Source organism: Natrix helvetica (genome assembly GCF_964273705.1).
Source record: "Natrix helvetica genome assembly, chromosome: Z".
Lineage (NCBI taxonomy): Eukaryota > Metazoa > Chordata > Lepidosauria > Squamata > Natricidae > Natrix > Natrix helvetica.
In genome coordinates, this window is record NC_138554.1 from 63866667 (window position 1) to 63884850 (window position 18184).

At 39.7% G+C, this 18184-nt stretch overlaps 1 protein-coding gene across 2 annotated transcripts in view; it reads right to left on the reverse strand.

The window, feature by feature from the left end:
* Positions 1 to 18184, reverse strand: part of VWC2 (von Willebrand factor C domain containing 2) — a 90447-nt gene that overhangs the window by 59376 nt on the left and 12887 nt on the right. For both annotated transcript variants that reach the window (XM_081931903.1, XM_081931904.1), the window contains exon 3: positions 491 to 620. In XM_081931903.1, the coding sequence (XP_081788029.1) occupies positions 491 to 620 (130 nt within the window). The remainder of the gene's footprint in view (positions 1 to 490; positions 621 to 18184) is intronic.

Genomic DNA, 18184 nt, shown 5'->3' on the forward strand with positions numbered 1-18184 from the left:
TATGACAGGGAAACTTAAATGAATTGTATAAATTACCAGAGATAACACATCCAGGTTTTATACTGAACCTGAATATTTATTCAACTGAACAATTAAACCAAAAAAATATGCAATATATGCTTAAACAATCTATTAAATCAATAATATATTATTAGATACTTCAAACATAACACATGAATTGAAAGCCAAATCAGACATGCCACAAAATTTATATTCTCTGTTCTAGGCAGACATGTTTTCTTTTCTTTTTCCATCCTTAGTTTCCCTGGGTCATTCTGAAGCAATTCTTTCTTTAGACATTTAGACAATTGCCATAAGAATATGGCAATTAGGCTACATTTGCTCAGCTTTATACTTCTGGATCATGTGCAGACAAATATGTTTTTGGAATGTAATTATTCAGCTAATGACTGCATGTAACAATGGGGTTGGGGCTTTGTTGAGGGAGAGCTGAAGTGCTTAAGCACAAAAATTTGCATCTGTTACATACCATTTTTGCAGATGGGGCAACACTGCTCTGGTTCATATACAGGGTCCACACAATCAGTCTGAGGACAAGCAGACACAGTGCATACTACTTCACCATTGGCTTCACATCGACATTTCTCACAAGATGAAACCTAAAAATAAATCAAAGCATATTAAAGTTAAGGTGCTGAAAATTTTTGATTTAATTCTCAGCCTTTCTTTTTCCTGCGGGATCTTTGAGGTCCAACGAACAGAGATAGATAGATAATATAGTTGCAGAATGGTGATTCAAGGGATACAGATAGTCCTCAACTTACAACCACAATTGAGCCCCAAATTTATGTTGCTAAGTGAGAAATTTATTAGGTGAGTTTTGCCATGACTTCTCGCTACATTGGTTAAATGAATCCCTGCAGCTGTTAAATTAGTATCAGTTGTAAAGTGAATCTGGCTTCCCCTTTGACTTTGCTTGTCAAAAGGTTGCAGAAAGATGATCACATGACCCCAAGATACTGCAACCTTCATAAATATGAGTCAGTTGTCAAGCATCCAAATGTAAATCACATGACTATGGGGATGCCGTAATGGTCATAAGTGTGAAAAATGGCCATAAGTCACTTTTTCGCTGCCATTGTAACTGAACAGTCACTAAGTAAACAGTTGTAAGTTGAAGACTACCTGTACTACATTTGTGCTATGTATGTATGCAAATTTGAATTTATATTCTGGAAAGAATTATGAACATGCAAATTAAAAAAGATAAAAGGAGAAGGAGAATACTTTCCATGTAACTACATGTAATCCTTATTTAATCATCATTCAAGGATCATTTGCACTAACAACAGAGCTGAATGTATGGTACCTATGACTGTTCCTCATACTTTACAATGGTTGTTGCAGCAACACAACAATCATGATTGTAATCCAGGTGCCTAGCACCCAGCTCACAACAATGATTTGCAGTTTATTTGTCAGTATCATTACAATTAAAATAAGGCATACTAGCTGACATAAAATTTAAAATATAAAAAAAGATTAAAGTATGTACAAATTAAACAGATCTTGTCTAGAAACTAGCAACATTAATTGCATCCTGTCATGCTGCCATGAGGGCCTCAAGTGTACACAGATCAGAGCACAAAGGACAGGTATAGATATGAGTGTTTGTCTGCCATGTCATCAAAATTGCAAAGAGCAGAAGCAACTGGATAGCCCCATTTGTTCAGAGTATCTCTGGATCTTGTACCCATGGGCAGTCTATTCAATGATTTCCATACTTCCCAGCTTTAATGAGCCAACTGCCAGCTCCTCCGTTGGTTCCATATAGTGTTGGTTTTTTGAAGGTTTCCATAGAACCATTCTGCTTTCAAAGTCTTATGTTGACGTAAGGAAGCTTTTCCTGGATTTCAGTCTCTGCTGAGCTGGCTGTGGCATTGTTTAGATCTTGATGATTTGAATGCCTTTTTGTATGCTGCTGCTTCTCTGAACAGCAGGCAGAGCAATGCCAGCTAAGTGATAAATGTTACCTAGAGGGGTAGGTTTAAAGCATCTGTTAATAATTCTGCTAGGCTCATTCATAACAATATCTACTTCCCCAGCATGTGCTGATTTATACCAGAGTAGGCAGGCATATTCACCTGCTAAGTAGCAAAGAGCTAGAGCTATTGTCTTAAGGACCCTTGGTTTGGCACCCCAGATAGAGCTCATTAATTTCCTGAGCATGTTATTTCATCCACTGACCTTCAGTTTAGTGTTGATATAGTACTGCTTATATGTTAGGGCCTTATATAGAGTTTAGGTTGTGGCAATGTTACAATAACATCCCTTTCCATATAATATGCAGCTTCGTAACAGCCTGCTTTTTTTAAAAAAATGGAAGGTTCATACCTGAATTTTTGCTGCATTTGGTCTTAACTGATTATTGTAATATCAATCCAGCTCTACTAGGGCTTCAGTTAAACATTGTTCAACCTCATGAATGAAGGTAAATATATGTATCCCAAGGTAATGTTGCAGGAATTAATCTGGGTCAGTCAATCTGAGTTCAACCTTTTCAAATGTTTTTGTCTGTACTACCATTGCTTGATCATCAACATATAGTTGTTGCTATCTTCAAGGAGTGGCTGATAATTGGGGTAAATATTTTTTAAAAAGTTGGAGCCAACACGCTACCCTATGGTAAGCCATTCCTTCAGAACACGGTTCTGAAGCAGATTCCTGATGATATTTATAAGTTTAAAATCTTTAGTCATATCATAAACGTCTAATGTCGCAGTGTCCCACAGTCACATGGTCACCATTTACAAACTTCCTTCCCAGCTTCCAATAAGCAAAGTCATCCAGGTCACGATTGTCCCAAAGTGCTTTTTCAGGAGGCAACTGGACTTTTTGGTTTTTTCTTCGAAGACATTTCGCTTCTCATCCAAGAAGCTTCTTCAACTCTGATTTGGTGGTGGGTAATAGAAAGATTTATATTCCTTGCAGACAGCTGGTCATTTGCATTCTTTTAGAATCATTAAGGCCCTTTGGAGGTTTATCTGTGTTCTCAGAGTCACCTGAGTAGTGCAAATGGGGTGTGGAGCCTTCTTGGTTGCAGGATGTTTTCTGCCCTGTATCCCTTCAATGTTGAAGACAGGCACATGAGTCTGTGTTGTTTGCATCTCAAACTGAAGTTCAAATGGTCCCTGTAGTCTGCAGTTTTTCTGAAAATCTGTTCATATGCCCATTCCATTCAAAGGGTGTTCATCCCAAAGGGCATAGCTAAAAGTGTATGGAGATTCTCAGTCAAGGTTGTAGCTGTCCTAAAGGTGCTTTTTCAGGAGGCAAGTGGACTTTCTTGTTTTTTCTTTCAAGACATTTTGCTTCTCAGTCAAGAAGCTTCTTCAGCTCTGACTGGAAGGTGGGGAATGGAAGGATTTATATTCCTTGCAGACAGCTGGTCATTTGCATTCTTTTATAGAGTCATTAAGTCAGAGCTGAAGAAGCTTCTTGGATGAGAACGAAAAGAAAAGAAAAAACAAGGAAATATAAAGCTTAGTAAGGCCACACCTGGAATACTGCAACCAGTGTTGGTCACCACATCACAAAAAAGATGTTGAGACTTTGGGAAAAGTGCAAAGACCATCTAAGATTAAAGGCCTGGAGACTAAAACATATGAAGAACAGTTGCAGGATTTGGCTAACCTTGAGCAAAGAAGAACTAGGGGACACACGATAGCAGTATTCCAGTATTTGAGAGATTGCCACAAAGAGGAGGGAGTCAATTTATTTTCCAAAGCACTAGAGGGCAGGACAAGAAACAATGGATGGAAACTAATCAAAGAGAGAAGCAACCTGGAACTAAGGAGAAACTTCCTAACAGTAAGGACAATTAACCAGAGGAACAGCTTGACACCAGAACTTGTGGGTGCTTCATCACTGGAGGTTTTAAAGAAGAGACTGGATAGTCACTTGTTTGAAATGGTATACGGGCTCCTGCTTGAAGACCTCCAAGGTCCAATTTCGTTGTATTTAAGTACAATGACAAAAAAAGATTATACTATACTATACTATATAACCCAGCAAACTAAAATTCATAGGGTTATAAATGCATGTAACATAGATGTGTGTGTGGGTAAGATTATCACTCCTGCTGTCAAGCAAAACCAAGCATGTAATAGTGATTGTCATACCATGTGCATGAATCACACAAGTGGCAAGAAAATAGGGGCAGTCAGGCATAATACAGGTTATGTAGACAGTAAACACAAGGTCAATCAAAATGGACTCAAATGTCTATATACCAATGCACAGAGCATGAGGAATAAACAGGGAGAATTAGAAATTCAAGTAAAAGAGGGCAGATATGATATTATTGCCATTACAGAAACTTGGTGGGATGAAACTGACAAATGGAACATACAGCTAGAAGGATTTAAATTATTTAAAAGAAATAGACCAAATAAAAGAGGAGGTGGAGTTGCACTATATATAAGAAATAACTATGTCTCTACAGAAATAGAGCACAACAATAATGAGAACTATCTTGAATGCATTTGGGTCAATATTAAAGGTTGTGGGGGAAATGACATTGCCATAGGTCTATACTACAGGCCACCCAACCAAGCAGAGGAAGAAGATGAACTTTTTGCTAGTCAGCTAACTAAGGTATGTAGGAAGCACACCACAATAGTAATGGGAGATTTTAACTACCCTGACATCAACTGGGAAACAAACTCTGCACCAAGTGGAAGATCCAACAGGTTCCTAACAAACCTAGCAGACAACTTTGTTTTCCAAAAAGTAGAGAAGGAAACAAGGGGATCAGCCATACTGGACTTAATTCTCACTAACAGAGAGGAAATGATAGAAGGTGTTGAAGTCATAGGAACCCTGGGGGCAAGTGACCATGCAATATTGGAATTCAACATTATCCAAACACAAGTAGTAGAACAAAGTCAAACTAGAGTCTTGGACTTTAAGAAAGCTAATTTCAATAAACTTAGAGAGAGCTTGGGAAAAATTCCATGGATGAGAATCCTCGAGGGGAAAACAACTCAAGAAGCTTGGGAAATTTTGAAAAATGAGATTAGAAAAGCCCAGTCTAACACAATACCAATGAAGAAGAAAAACAACAGCTCCCAAAAGAAACCAGCATGGCTGCATAAACAACTATCTGACAAACTGAAAGACAAAAAAAGTAAGTATAAAAAGTGGAAGGAGGGGGACATAACTAAGGCAGAATATCAGCAAATAGCCCGAGCCTGTAAAGATGAAGTGAGGAAAGCTAAGGCTCACAATGAAGAAAGGCTTGCCACAAAAGTAAAAATTAACAAAAAAAGCTTCTTCCAACATGTTAAAAACAAGAAAAAAGTTAAGGAAACAATTGGTCCATTGCTAGGAGAAAGTGGCAAGAAGGTGACAAGCAACAGGGAGAAAGCAGAACTATTTAACTCATGTTTTGCATCTGTCTTTACACAAAGGGATAAAACAGTCCAACCTATCAAAAGCAGCACCACAAAATTAGGAACACAAATTGAAATAGGGAAGAAAATGGTAAGTGAGCACCTGTCTACCCTAGATGAGTTCAAATCACCAGGACCGGATGGATTACACCCCAGAGTTCTGAAGGAACTAGCAGACGAGATCTCAGAACCACTGAATTATATCTTTCAGAGATCCTGGAACACCGGGGAACTACCAGAGGACTGGAAAAGAGCTGATGTGGTTCCCATCTTCAAAAAAGGGAAAAAATTAGATCCAGGAAACTACAGACCTATCAGCCTAACCTCAATACCAGGAAAGATTCTGGAAAAAATAATCAAGCAACGAATTTGCGAACACCTAGAAGCAAACAAAGTAATAGCCAAAAGCCAACATGGATTTGTCAAAAACAGATCATGCCAGACTAATCTTATTGCATTCTTTGATAATGTGACAAAATTAGTGGACCAGAGGAATGCCGTTGATATAGTTTACTTGGACTTCAGTAAGGCTTTTGATAAGGTAGACCATAACCTACTACTAGATAAAGTAGAAGAATGTGGGTTAGACAGCATCACCACCAGATGGATTGGTAACTGGCTGACCAACCGCACTCAACGTGTAGTTCTCAATGGAACTGCATCTACATGGAGGGAAGTATGCAGTGGAGTACCCCAAGGCTCTGTTTTAGGCCCAGTACTCTTCAACATCTTCATCAATGATTTGGATGAGGGAATAAATGGGGAACTCATCAAATTTGCAGATGATACCAAGCTGGCAGGAATAGCCAACACTCCAGAAGATAGGCTTAAGATACAGAAGGATCTTGACAAACTTGAACATTGGGCACTATCTAATAAAATGAAATTCAATGGTGAAAAGAGTAAGGTTCTACATTTAGGCAACAAAAACGGAATGCACAGGTACAGTATAGGTGATACCTTACTCAGTAGTAGTAACTGTGAAAGGGATCTTGGAGTCCTAGTGGACAACCATTTAAATATGAGCCAGCAGTGTGCAGCAGCTGCCAAAAAAGCCAACACAGTTCTAGGCTGCATCAACAGAGGGATAGAATCAAGATCACGTGAAGTGTTAATACCACTTTATAATGCCTTGGTAAGGCCACACTTGGAATACTGCATTCAGTTCTGGTCGCCACGATGTAAAAAAGATGTGGAGACTCTAGAAAGAGTGCAGAGAAGAGCAACAAAGATGATTAGGGGACTGGAGACTAAAACATATGAAGAACGGTTGCAGGAACTGGGTATGTTTAGCTTAAGAGAAAGAAGGACTAGGGGAGACATGATAGCATTATTCCAATATCTCAGAGGTTGCCACAAAGAAGAGGGAGTCAAACTATTCTCCAAAGCACCTGAGGGTAGAACAAGAAGCAATGGGTGGAAACTAATCAAGGAGAGAAGCAACTTAGCACTGAGGAGAAATTTCCTGACAGTGAGAACAATTAATCAGTGGAACAGCTTGCCTCCAGAAGTTGTGAATGCCCCAACACTGGAAGTCTTTAAGAAGATGTTGGATAGCTATTTGTCTGAAACGGTATAGGGTTTCCTGCCTAGGCAGGGGGTTGGACTAGAAGACCTCCAAGGTCCCTTCCAACTCTACTATTGTATTGTATTATACCTTCCAGCTCTATTCTGATTGAACCTTTATAAAAGAAAAGATATCTGATTTGGGGGCTGTTCTGTAATCCAGGAATTCTCTATGTTCATAAATGGCATCAGTGACAAGAAGGCCCTCTGTCCAATTTTGGTTAACATAGGATAGTCTAGCCAATTATCCCTGGTGATATCCAATCAGCACTTATCCATCCAGTTAATAACATAATTGAATTATTGATGTGCACTCTAGTTGGAATTTCATTTAAAGATGCTCCAGGATCTGCTGGATGCAGATACCTAATTAATTAAATGCCTAATTATTTAAAGGACTACGTAACACTGAAATTTAAAGCATAACTATCAAGCCTAATACAAAATAACAGAGTTGGAAGGAACCTTGAAGGTCTTCTAATCCAACCTAGTCAAACAGGAAAACATACAATTTCAAACAAATGGTTGTCCAATTCAAGAGTGCCTTTTATCTTCAAATCTTATATAGGTTAGCATTCACAAATTTAAAAAAATTAACTGTCAAAAGATCAGCTGAAGAAATCTTGCTCCTCATTTCATCTCAGCCATGAATTTGTTTCTCCAAATGAATATTGGTTACATGCTCCTCATCCATTAAAATATTCTGCATTTTTAGAGAGAGTATCACAAAGGTAATGATATACTTTTACATACTTTTCTGACTAATTGCAGCATCCCAGTCATATGATCATGATTTGCAACAATTTTTTTGTTGATTTCTGGTGGTTCGTTTAAATATTGCAAAAACAGCCTGATCACGTGGGTGTCTCAATTTATGACAATATTTCCAGATTCAGTTGTAAGTCATGGACTATCTGTATTTTTAAGGTATCATTCTGGCCCTTCTCCCCTTATGAGTTATGTAGGTCTAATCTACATGGTTGCTTTCAGGAAGCAGGTGAGTTAGTGGAGTCAATTGCGATGTTGGGACAATTGAGTATGAGAAGATGATCAGAGATTGGTATCACCAGTAAAAAACAAAAACAAAAGGGGGGGAGGTAGAGGAACAGTTGGTAGCTTTAGTGTAACTATGAGAGCATTCCTACCCTAAACCCATTGTGTTATGGGTATGGAAGTGGAAGACTGCAGTTATAGCACTGGGATTCAGAAAGTGCCATCATGAATGGTTAACTAAATTGTTGGCAGTAGTTTGGCTGTTCTGATGTGGAAGAAGATAAGATAACCATGGATTATCTTCAATGGATAAGATAACCTTCATTGTCACTTTATTCTGTAAACACATAGCATACATTAAAAAATGAAATTCTGATGCCTAAATTCTGAAAAGAAAATATAGCTATATAGCTATACATACACTTTCAGAGACATACATAATATACATTACACACAAACACACACAATTGTTCACAGTCAATTTTGAATACATAGAGGAAAACAGTCTTGAGAGTTAACAAGGATGATACTATATGGATATGCTGAATATTGAAATATGTGAATGGAGTAGTTTGCCACATATATCCCACTTATCCCAGGGTGAAGAAGACATGGGAGGGATCAGGTTTGCCATGACAAGTAAGTGAGTTCAACAATCTAGCACTAATCTTCATTCCATCTTCAGTTGTTTCTTACCTGGGTCACCATGATTGATCACTGGTGATCCCAGCTTCAAACTGTGTTGATAAACACAACATTGTAAAATATGAACCTGTTAATTCACAACCTGATAATGTGCGAATCTGCAGACCTGGTGGATGAGGGTAATTTTTGTGGATGACGGTAACACTGCTCTTTTAGAATTGCTCTTTAGGTATTCAGGTATTTGAATACTAGGGATTTGTGGCAATGACCTTGAGAGAAAACTTCCTTATAACCAGGATCTCTGCTTCTAAGGTTGCAGTGAAAGAATACATATACCTGAATGTTAAATATAAATATGTTAAATTACGCAGCAAAGACAAGTTGAGAAATTTGCTGCTGCTCAGTGGACTTCTTGCCTATATACTTGCTCAACATTATCTCTTAGCCAATGTCAAAGCACCACTTTTGAAGCTGAATCACTTCAACATCCATGCCCTGCAGGAAGAGAAGAGTGCAGATTTCATGATATTAATTATACGGTATTAGACAACAAAGATTTTGTTTCCTGAACATTTTTGGGTGTATAGGTTTTGGCTGCTAATCACAAATATAACCTGTAATTAAACTGATCACATACCATGTATAAAGGTATTCTGTTTTTATACAATAGCAGTATACACCCTTCAGTGCCTGTTAGCTATGTTGCATTCATGAAAGAAACGTACAAAAACATGGAACTCTGGTTGAAGTATATTCAGCATGCCAAGTACAACTAGAATATCTGTGGAGATCTAAAGTTAGTGGCTCTATTGCTTGGAATGCCGCTGAGATAAACCATGTACTATTGCTACTTGTGCAAATGGACAGCAATACAAGAGAGTCACATTGCATTAAAAAGAAATGACCACTCGGAAGGAATTTAGTTCCAGGACAGAAAAATGTAGCACATGAAGCACTTGTTGACCTGATAAAAATGTTTTTTTCCTTTTCTACATGAAACTCAAACTGATGAAAAGTTTTGTTTACAAGGACAGTAAAGGTTTGCCCAGGTTTCAAAGAGTAACTGATGCCCGGATTAAGGAAGATATTTTGTTGGTCCACAAATCAGATATGTCATCAATGACAAATGGTTTGAAGATCTGTTACTGGGTCCAGTGAAAATTTTCTGGAAAGCATTCAAGGATGTTGCTAAGAATTTTCTGGGCAACTACAGAGCACAAAATCATTCAGCTGGTTGACAAACGTCTTATAGCATACAAGACCACGAAATGCAACATGTTGTTGAAGATTTGATTTTCTGCATTCATTTGGACTTCGTTCCTGAAAATTTAGTTTCAGTCAGAGATAAACATGGTGAAAGGTTTTACCAGGACATTGTCACAATGGAAAAACAGTTGAGACTACTAGAATCTATCAATGCTAGCTGACTATTGTTGGAGATTGCAGTAAGATGTATCAGACACTGAATACAAATGAAAATCAGCAGCAAAATACTTGGCCATCTTGAATTCATGCAGCATGTCAGCAACAGTATGTAACTAAAAACATTATAGTTATTAAAACTTAATTTTGTATTTCTCAAGATTCCTACATAATAGTTATTCTAAAGTTATATTTGCCACTTTGAAGGGTCTATCATAATCATGAAAGGTTTTTCAGGAAATGAAATTTGTTGTTTGGTGTTGCGACTATGGGTCTATCCCAAATAATCTTGGCCCAAATATATAAGCAACCACATAAATGACCATATGTTTGTCTGAGAGAAGTTATGTAACTCAACATTATGCAAGCATAAGCAATAGAACAAAGGGAAACTAGAGTTTTGGACATTAAGAGAGCTAATTTCAATAAATTTAGAAACAGCTTGGGAAGGATTCCATGGATGAGAATCCTCAAGGGGAAAACAACCCAAGGAGCTTAGGAAACTTCAAAAACTGAGATTATAAAAGCCTATCTTAGCATAATACCAATGAGGAAGAAAAATAACAGTCTCAAAACACCTCGGCATGGCTGCATAAAGAACTCTCTGATAAATTGAAAGACAAAAAGAACAAGTAGAAAAAGTAGAAAAGGGGGCACTTAAGCAAGGCACAATATCAGCAAAGTTGATCCTGCAAAGATGGTGAAGAAAACAAAGGCTCAAAATGAACTAAGGCTTGTGACAAAAGTCAAAAATTAAGGAAAAAAGGTTCTTTCAACATGTAAAAAACAAGAAAAAAGTCAAGAAACAATTGATCCATTAATGGGACAAAATGGCAAGAAGGTGACAAGCAACAGGGAGAAAGCATAACTGCTCAATTTGTTTTTTGCATTGGACTTTACACAAAAGGAAAAAACATTACAATCTATCAAAAACAGTACTGTAAAAAACAGATTAGGAATACAAATTAAAATAGGCAAGAAAATGTTAAGTAAACACCTATCCACCCTAGACAAATTCAAATCACCAGGACCAGATGGATTGCATCCCAAGGTTTGAAAGATGTGATCTTAGAACCACTGAACTATATCTTTCAAAGATTCTGGAGCATCGGGGAACTACCAGAGGACTGGAAAAGAGCTGATGTAGTTCCCATCTTCAAAAAAGGAAAAAGAAATAGATTCAGGAAACAACAGATCTATCAGCCTGACGTCAATACCTGGGAAGATTCTGGAAAAGATAATGTCAAGCCCCGACCGTCTTGCCAAACCTGGCTTGAGCAGACTGCTGTGGAAGACAGGGTGAATACATCCTAACATGCGGGGCAATCATAATTCCTCTATAACTGGATTTATCACCCGTACAATGGGGAAAGGGCCGTTCTGTTCATAAGCAATGAATCAGCGAACACCTAGAGGCAAACAAAGTCATAACCAAAAGCCAAAATGAGTTTGTCAAAAACAGATCATGCCAGATAAATTTCATTGCATTCTTTGACAAAATGACAAAATGAGTGGACCAGAGGAATGCTGTGGATATAATTTACTTGGACGTCAGTAAGAAGTGCTTTTGGCATGCGATGACAAAAAAGTTAGCCATCACTGCTACAGTCTGACAGCGCTATCAAGATGAACAATTCCCTGCTTGGGAGACAGCAGCATGCAGATATCTACTAAGTAGCTACTCTGATCAGTCCATACAGCACATCATTGATAAAACTGCTCACATTTGCCAATCTCTTGATTCTTAATTATTAGAATTCGAAATGGTGACAGGAGCAACATCTTGCTATACTAAGATTCAGGATGGCCTGTACACTAGCGAAGTTAATGGCTCTCTGGTAGATCTGTGACAAGGGGTTTTTCTTGAGTTTGTTGCTACTACCTCCTGGATAAATGGAGGCCATGGCCAGTAGGGAGACGGTGGAGGGAACAAGGAGGAAAAGGCCTTGCTCACCTCTGTTTGAAGCACCAGTTCCAAGTCCTCTCTGAAGTGGACTTTGTAATGTTAACTTATTAACTAGTTTATAAATGACAGCCTAAAAATTTGCAAGTAGATTTAGTAGTTTAACAGTTTGAAATTATTTTAGCCTGTTACACAAGGGTGGGAAGCCAACATTGCTGTATTATACTAATCAGCATTCAACTAGGGAGAAAGTTATGTGTGCATTTTAGTTTCTTTAAGACACTTTTTTGATTAATGTATTTTTTGTTGTATTTTCTCTTTTGTTGTGTTTAGTTAAAATATTTTGTTGTTTTGTATTTTAACCTTTTTTAATAAATTAAGATTTTCTCCATTGAGGTGGAGATAGCATCCAAGCATGTGATCTGTGATCCAAGGCTAGCAGCCAGAGGACTCAAAGCTCCCATGTCAGAGTCAGGACATTCGCACTCCAGACATACACTTGCTATGTCACCAGGGGGAGCTGAAGAGCTAAATTGTCCTCCAAACCCTGTTTTCCCTATTAATACTTGTGGTCCTTGGGGATCAGTATCAGATTTACATAGCACAGCTGCCATGGTGGATCAGCCCCATCCTTCAGTTAGGGTGGAGCCAGAAGGCATACTTACTCCGACGGCTGCAGGTCTTCGCACAGAATTGCAGCCTGATCCAATGGCCCAACCTAATTTGAAGGATATTATCGCCAATGCAATCAGGCAAGGCATTGCAGCTGGGCTGCAAAACCAGTCTAGGCATGCTTTCTCAGCAGCCCCTCAGTTACTCTGAGAGCATACAGACACCTTACCAGGCTTAATACACACTCACCCGCCCATTCGCTGCGCAGCCAATCTCCCCTTTCTGAAGAGGGAGAGAGAAGGGATGCAGATTTGTTAGAGGATAAAGGCATGATTCCTTAACAACCTGCCTTCTCCGAATTGTTTCAGCTGACCCGCTTCGAATCTCTGCTCTTCAAGGCCAAGACCTCAGCAAACCTTGTGGCCAATGTGGCTGTGACAACAACAGACATCACCTGAATGTGCTGATCCACTTTTCTCAGAAGAGACCAGAGAAGCAGAGACAATTCCACCCCCTAGTTTGTGGATGTATAGTTCAAAGACAGTGGGCCTCTCCTACCTCTGGTCCTATGATATCATCCACTGACAGGCGTTTTTACAATGTAGCGCCTGAACTGGCTAGGTCATTCCAATTACCTACCGTGGACATGCCGGATGCGGCACTCTACACCTCCTCCAACATGCCGGGGGCACCTGAGTAGATATTGAAACCAGAGGACAGGCTGGCAGACCTAACTCTGCAGAGAAGCCATCAAGCAGCAGCTTGGGTGATCAGTTCATCCACGACTCTCCTTTTTCAACAGGGCATCATTGCTTTGGCTACGCCAGCTGCAAGAGAGGATTCCGGTGACCAATTCCAGGGCACACCAAGATGTTAACAAGCTGGTAGCAGCCATCCAGTTCTCAGCAGACGCCACTCTCAACGCTGCTACCATGTTTCCTCGAAAATATAACATGCCCTGATAATAAGGCGATGCCACATTTTTCTGATGGGCAAAAATGTAAGCTCTCCCCCGCAAATCAGCCCCCCTGGACAACTCCCCCCTCTCTGGCCAGGCGGAGCACCACTCACCAACCTAGCGGTATCCCAAAGGTGCCAAGCCGTGGGAACCAGGGGGGGCAAAGGTGATTGCATTGCTTGGCGCCTTCAGGATACCGCTAGTTGGTGAACGGCACTATGCCCAGCTGGAGAGGGGGTTTGCCGGGCGGCTGCTCTCTTGTGAGTGGGCTCACAAAGAGCCAGTCACAGCCTCAGGGGGAATGGCTGGGTTGTGCTGTCGCAGCAGCACAACACAGCAGCCATGAAGTGACCACGCTCATGAGCAGCCACCCGGCAAACCCTTTTTCCAGCCGGACACAGCACCATTCACTGACCTAGGGGTATCCTGAAGGCGCCAAGCAACACAATCACCTTTGCCCCCCACCCCCTGGTTGGCAGCTGGCCCACAACCATAGAGCATACACACAGAGCAGTCACTGCTGGAAGACTCGATTTGGAAGCCACCAAAAAAGCCATGTTGAGATGGTGGCGGCGGCAGCATCCAGGCCTCCATGAGGCCCTCCATGGACCACATATATAACTCTACCTGGTGGATCTTTTGTACCTAGTGCTCTAGCAAGGGCATTCCTCCCATAGGTACAACAGTGCCCCAGATCCTGGATTTCCTCCAGGATGGATTAGACAGGAGTTTATCTCCAAATACCATCAGGAGATTGGTAGCAGTGCTGGCTTCGGTGCTGATATATGGGACACTGCAATCTCTAACACAGCACCACATGGTGCGCCAATTCTTGAAGGGGGCATCCAACCTGAGACCACCGGTGCTGCATAGGTACCCGACCTGGGACCTGTCTAACATTTTAAACTCGCTCACCGGATCTCCCTTCGAGCCTTTATGGACAGCCACCCTATGTTTTCTTACCCTAAAGGTGGCATTCCTCATAGCAATCACCTCAGCTAGGAGGATTTCAGAAAGGCAGACCCTCCCCGTAAGGGAGGACCTCTGTATTTTCCACCACAACAGAGTAGTGCTACATCTTGATCCCTCCTTTGTCCCCAAGGTGTGCACCTGGTTCCACATGGCCGAGGAACTGATCCTACCAAACTTCTGCCCTTCTCACCCCCTGGAGAAGAAGTGGCACACCTTGGATGTCAAGAGGGCTCTCAAGGTATACATAAAAAAACTTCCCCCTTTAGAAAGTTTTTCCTGTCCTTCTAGCCTTCTTCCCTGGGCAGGAAAGTAACTTCATTGACTATAGGTAGATGGTTAAGGACATGCATTGCTAAAGCATACAATCTGCAGTCCACCCCGTTACCAGGATGAATCACCGCTCACTCAACCAGAAGCGCAGGCACTACTGCAGCGTGGGAGACACAGGTTGCATTAGAAGAGGTCTGCAGAGCAGCCACTTAGTCCTTTCCTTCCCTATTCATACAGAACTATAAGCTGGACAGTTTTGCATCGGCTGAGGCAGCGTTTGGCTGATGGGTACTACAAGCCATTCACATGGGACGGGGAACCTCGGACCAGATGACGGCCCACCCGTAGGGACAAGCCAGCTTTGGTATGTCCAATGTCTGGATGCTATCTCCACATTAATGGAGAAAGGCCATTGGTCTTAGCTGATACGCCTCGTAAGGTGGAGATAGCATCCAGCCCCACCCTGTAGGATGCTGGTCCTAACTTCAACTGAACAAGACTTGACCAGAAGACACGTCGAGTCTGTCACTTCAACTTCACTGAAAGCTGGGGTCCCTAGCAACAAGGATGTGTCTTAACAGCTTTGATAGACTCAGTCCAATCAGCGAGCAGACGAAGTCAACCCATGCCTGGATGCTCTCTCCACCTTATGAGAAGAAGCCTATCAGGTAAGACCAACACCCTTTCTACAAAGAAAATTCTGATTTTAACTTGACAGATTCTTAATCACAACTTTAGCAGCTTTCAGCAGAGGTAAAAACATGTAGCCAAAAAAGAAAACACCTCCCAAATTAAATAAATATATGTATCAAGGAAATGACAGGTTCAAAATAGAGTACTCAATTTCTCTTCCAGGAACCAATTGATCTGTTTGAGAACTTAACAATATTTCAAATTCAGTGTAAAATCTATGATAAGACAAACTAATATTATGCATCACTTTACAAAGCTTTGATTTGCAAAGCTGTGGCCATAAGATCTATAGGATTTCTAGGAAAATTTGTTTTATATATTTGTATCCTGCCTTTATCATTTTTAGAAATAACTCAAGACAACGAACATATATTTGAAAACTTAAAAAGATTTTTAAAAGCCTTTAATGACTTGCAATGCATTGTTTAATTTCAAATACTCACAAGTTAACATGTATTGATTTTTAAAGTAATTTCTAAACACAAATGTTTGTCAAGATGAACACAATTTATGTTTTTAAGAATTAAAACTCTTGTTTAAATAGTGATTTAACACTTCATTCTGTCCAAAAACTGCACAATTTTGTACTAATTTTTCTGAATATATCATTTAAAAAACTACACTTTTTCTGTTAATCTCCTCCTCCTAGCCCAGTTCCCTCACAATGATTTGATTCTGTGAATGTTGTAGGATTCTACTGGCAAGACTTTCTTTTCCTTCATAACCTAAAAGATGTTTACAGATTTCTTGACTCACACAGCAAAATTGCACCAATATTTGGTAATGTTATTAACAGTAGGCAGGAAACCTAGGCCACTTGTAACCACTGATTCATCAATATTGGATCCAAAAGATTTTTAAAAATCTCCCCAATCTGTAAAGATTTTATTGGGAAAAAAAATCCTTTAAATATATAGCATCTGCTGGAAATTTTGATTGAAACCACTCTCATAGGAGGGGCCAGAAAACAATTTGTATTTTACTTCAGTCCTTTTCATTTTAAAGACTCTCCCTCACAAAAAGAAACTTGTGTGTTTTCTGTGCTAGTCAATGGGAATCTTGACACCTGTATAATAAATCAAAGCAAGCAGTCTCTGCTTATACCTAATCTAAAGTTTTGTTTTCCCTCTCCCCCTCCCCCTGAGAAATATAACCCTCAATCTAAATCCTTTTGTCAGTGCTTATCCCTATTTTTCATTGAAATTCAAATAATCAAACTCCTTCAAATGAACTAAAGTATGGATTTTGAAGGAATGATATAATATTTATCACATCACCTAGGTACACTTTTATGGCTAGGAATATTGATTGTTTCTCAGCTAGCAAAAAGTTTCAGAACTAAAAATATCACAAATTCATTCTTTCTACAGCTCCATCAGATTTGAAGTTGTATTTAATTACATTTTTAAAATCCCACTCTTATTATTTTTTATAAATAACTCAAAATGATGAACATTCTTAATACTCCTTCCTCCTCTTATTTCCCCACAACAATCCTATATTAGTGAGTTCAGCTGAGAAAAATGACAGGCCCAGTCACCTAATTGGTTTTCATACCTAAGGTGGAACTAGAACTGTCTCTTGATTTCTAGCCTGGTGCTTTAACCACTAGGCCAAACTGACACTCATTGAAGCAAAATATATTGCATTGTCCCATCTCAATGTTGACTAACTATGTAGTACTTCCTGATTACATTCCAAGTGTTACTTGCAGAAAGTAAGTAATGCTTGGAAAGTTTTAAAAAATGTTTTATAGGATTAAATTTATTCCAGTCATTTCCTTATATATACTCATAATCCTAGGGAACAGTTTGGCCATCTCTTAAATTTTTGGAATCTTACTGCTAATGTTAGATTAGCCAAAGAGTCACATATCTATTTATGTTGTTTTATTGTACAAGTAAGACAGATACTTCACATCTATTTACGTATCAATCCAAGTTCTTTATTTATTTAGATTCTTCTTACATATCCTAAGAAATTCCATTGCTCGTAAACACAACTAGAGATGATGGAGCCAGTTTAACAGAGGGTCCACTTTGCACTCTATAGTATAGAGCAGTGCTCCCCAACCTTTTTATCGCCGCGGACCGGTAAATGTTTGATAATTTTTCCATGGCCCGCTTGTTTTGATTTAATAATTTTAATTTAATTGTATTTAAACATGCCTTCAAAATAAAATACAGCTACACCAAAAATGAATATAAAGTGATTATTTTATTTAACTCACTAGAATGCCAAATCAATGAGAACCCTGAGCTTGTTTCTTTGCAACGAGATGGTTCCATCTGGGGGTAATAGGAGACAATGACACCCGAAGTGTGTTGCTTATGTCCAGTTTATTCCGTTGTTTTGTTTTGGTTGCTGTCACTGCAGAAAACCCCGCTTCACACAGATAGGTTGTCGGAAATGGCAATAGGGATTTAAGTGCTATGGTGGCAATCTCAGGATATTCCGCCATGACTTTAATCCAGAACACCGGCAGAGTTGTTGTCTCGAACGTAGTTGCCAGCGTGCCCCTTTCAATACAGAGATGCCAGCGTGCCCCTTTCAACACAGAGATGCCCCAGCATTCCCCCTTTCAATACAGAGATTATCGCACCATAGTGCTGAGTCTCCTCAATAGCAGAGAACCCCCGCGCCCCCCTCCGTGCACTTATGCCTGAACCCGCACAAACACATTCGACCCAGGAGTTGTTGACCTAAATAAGTGCAATAGGCCTGGGTGAATGAGAGGAC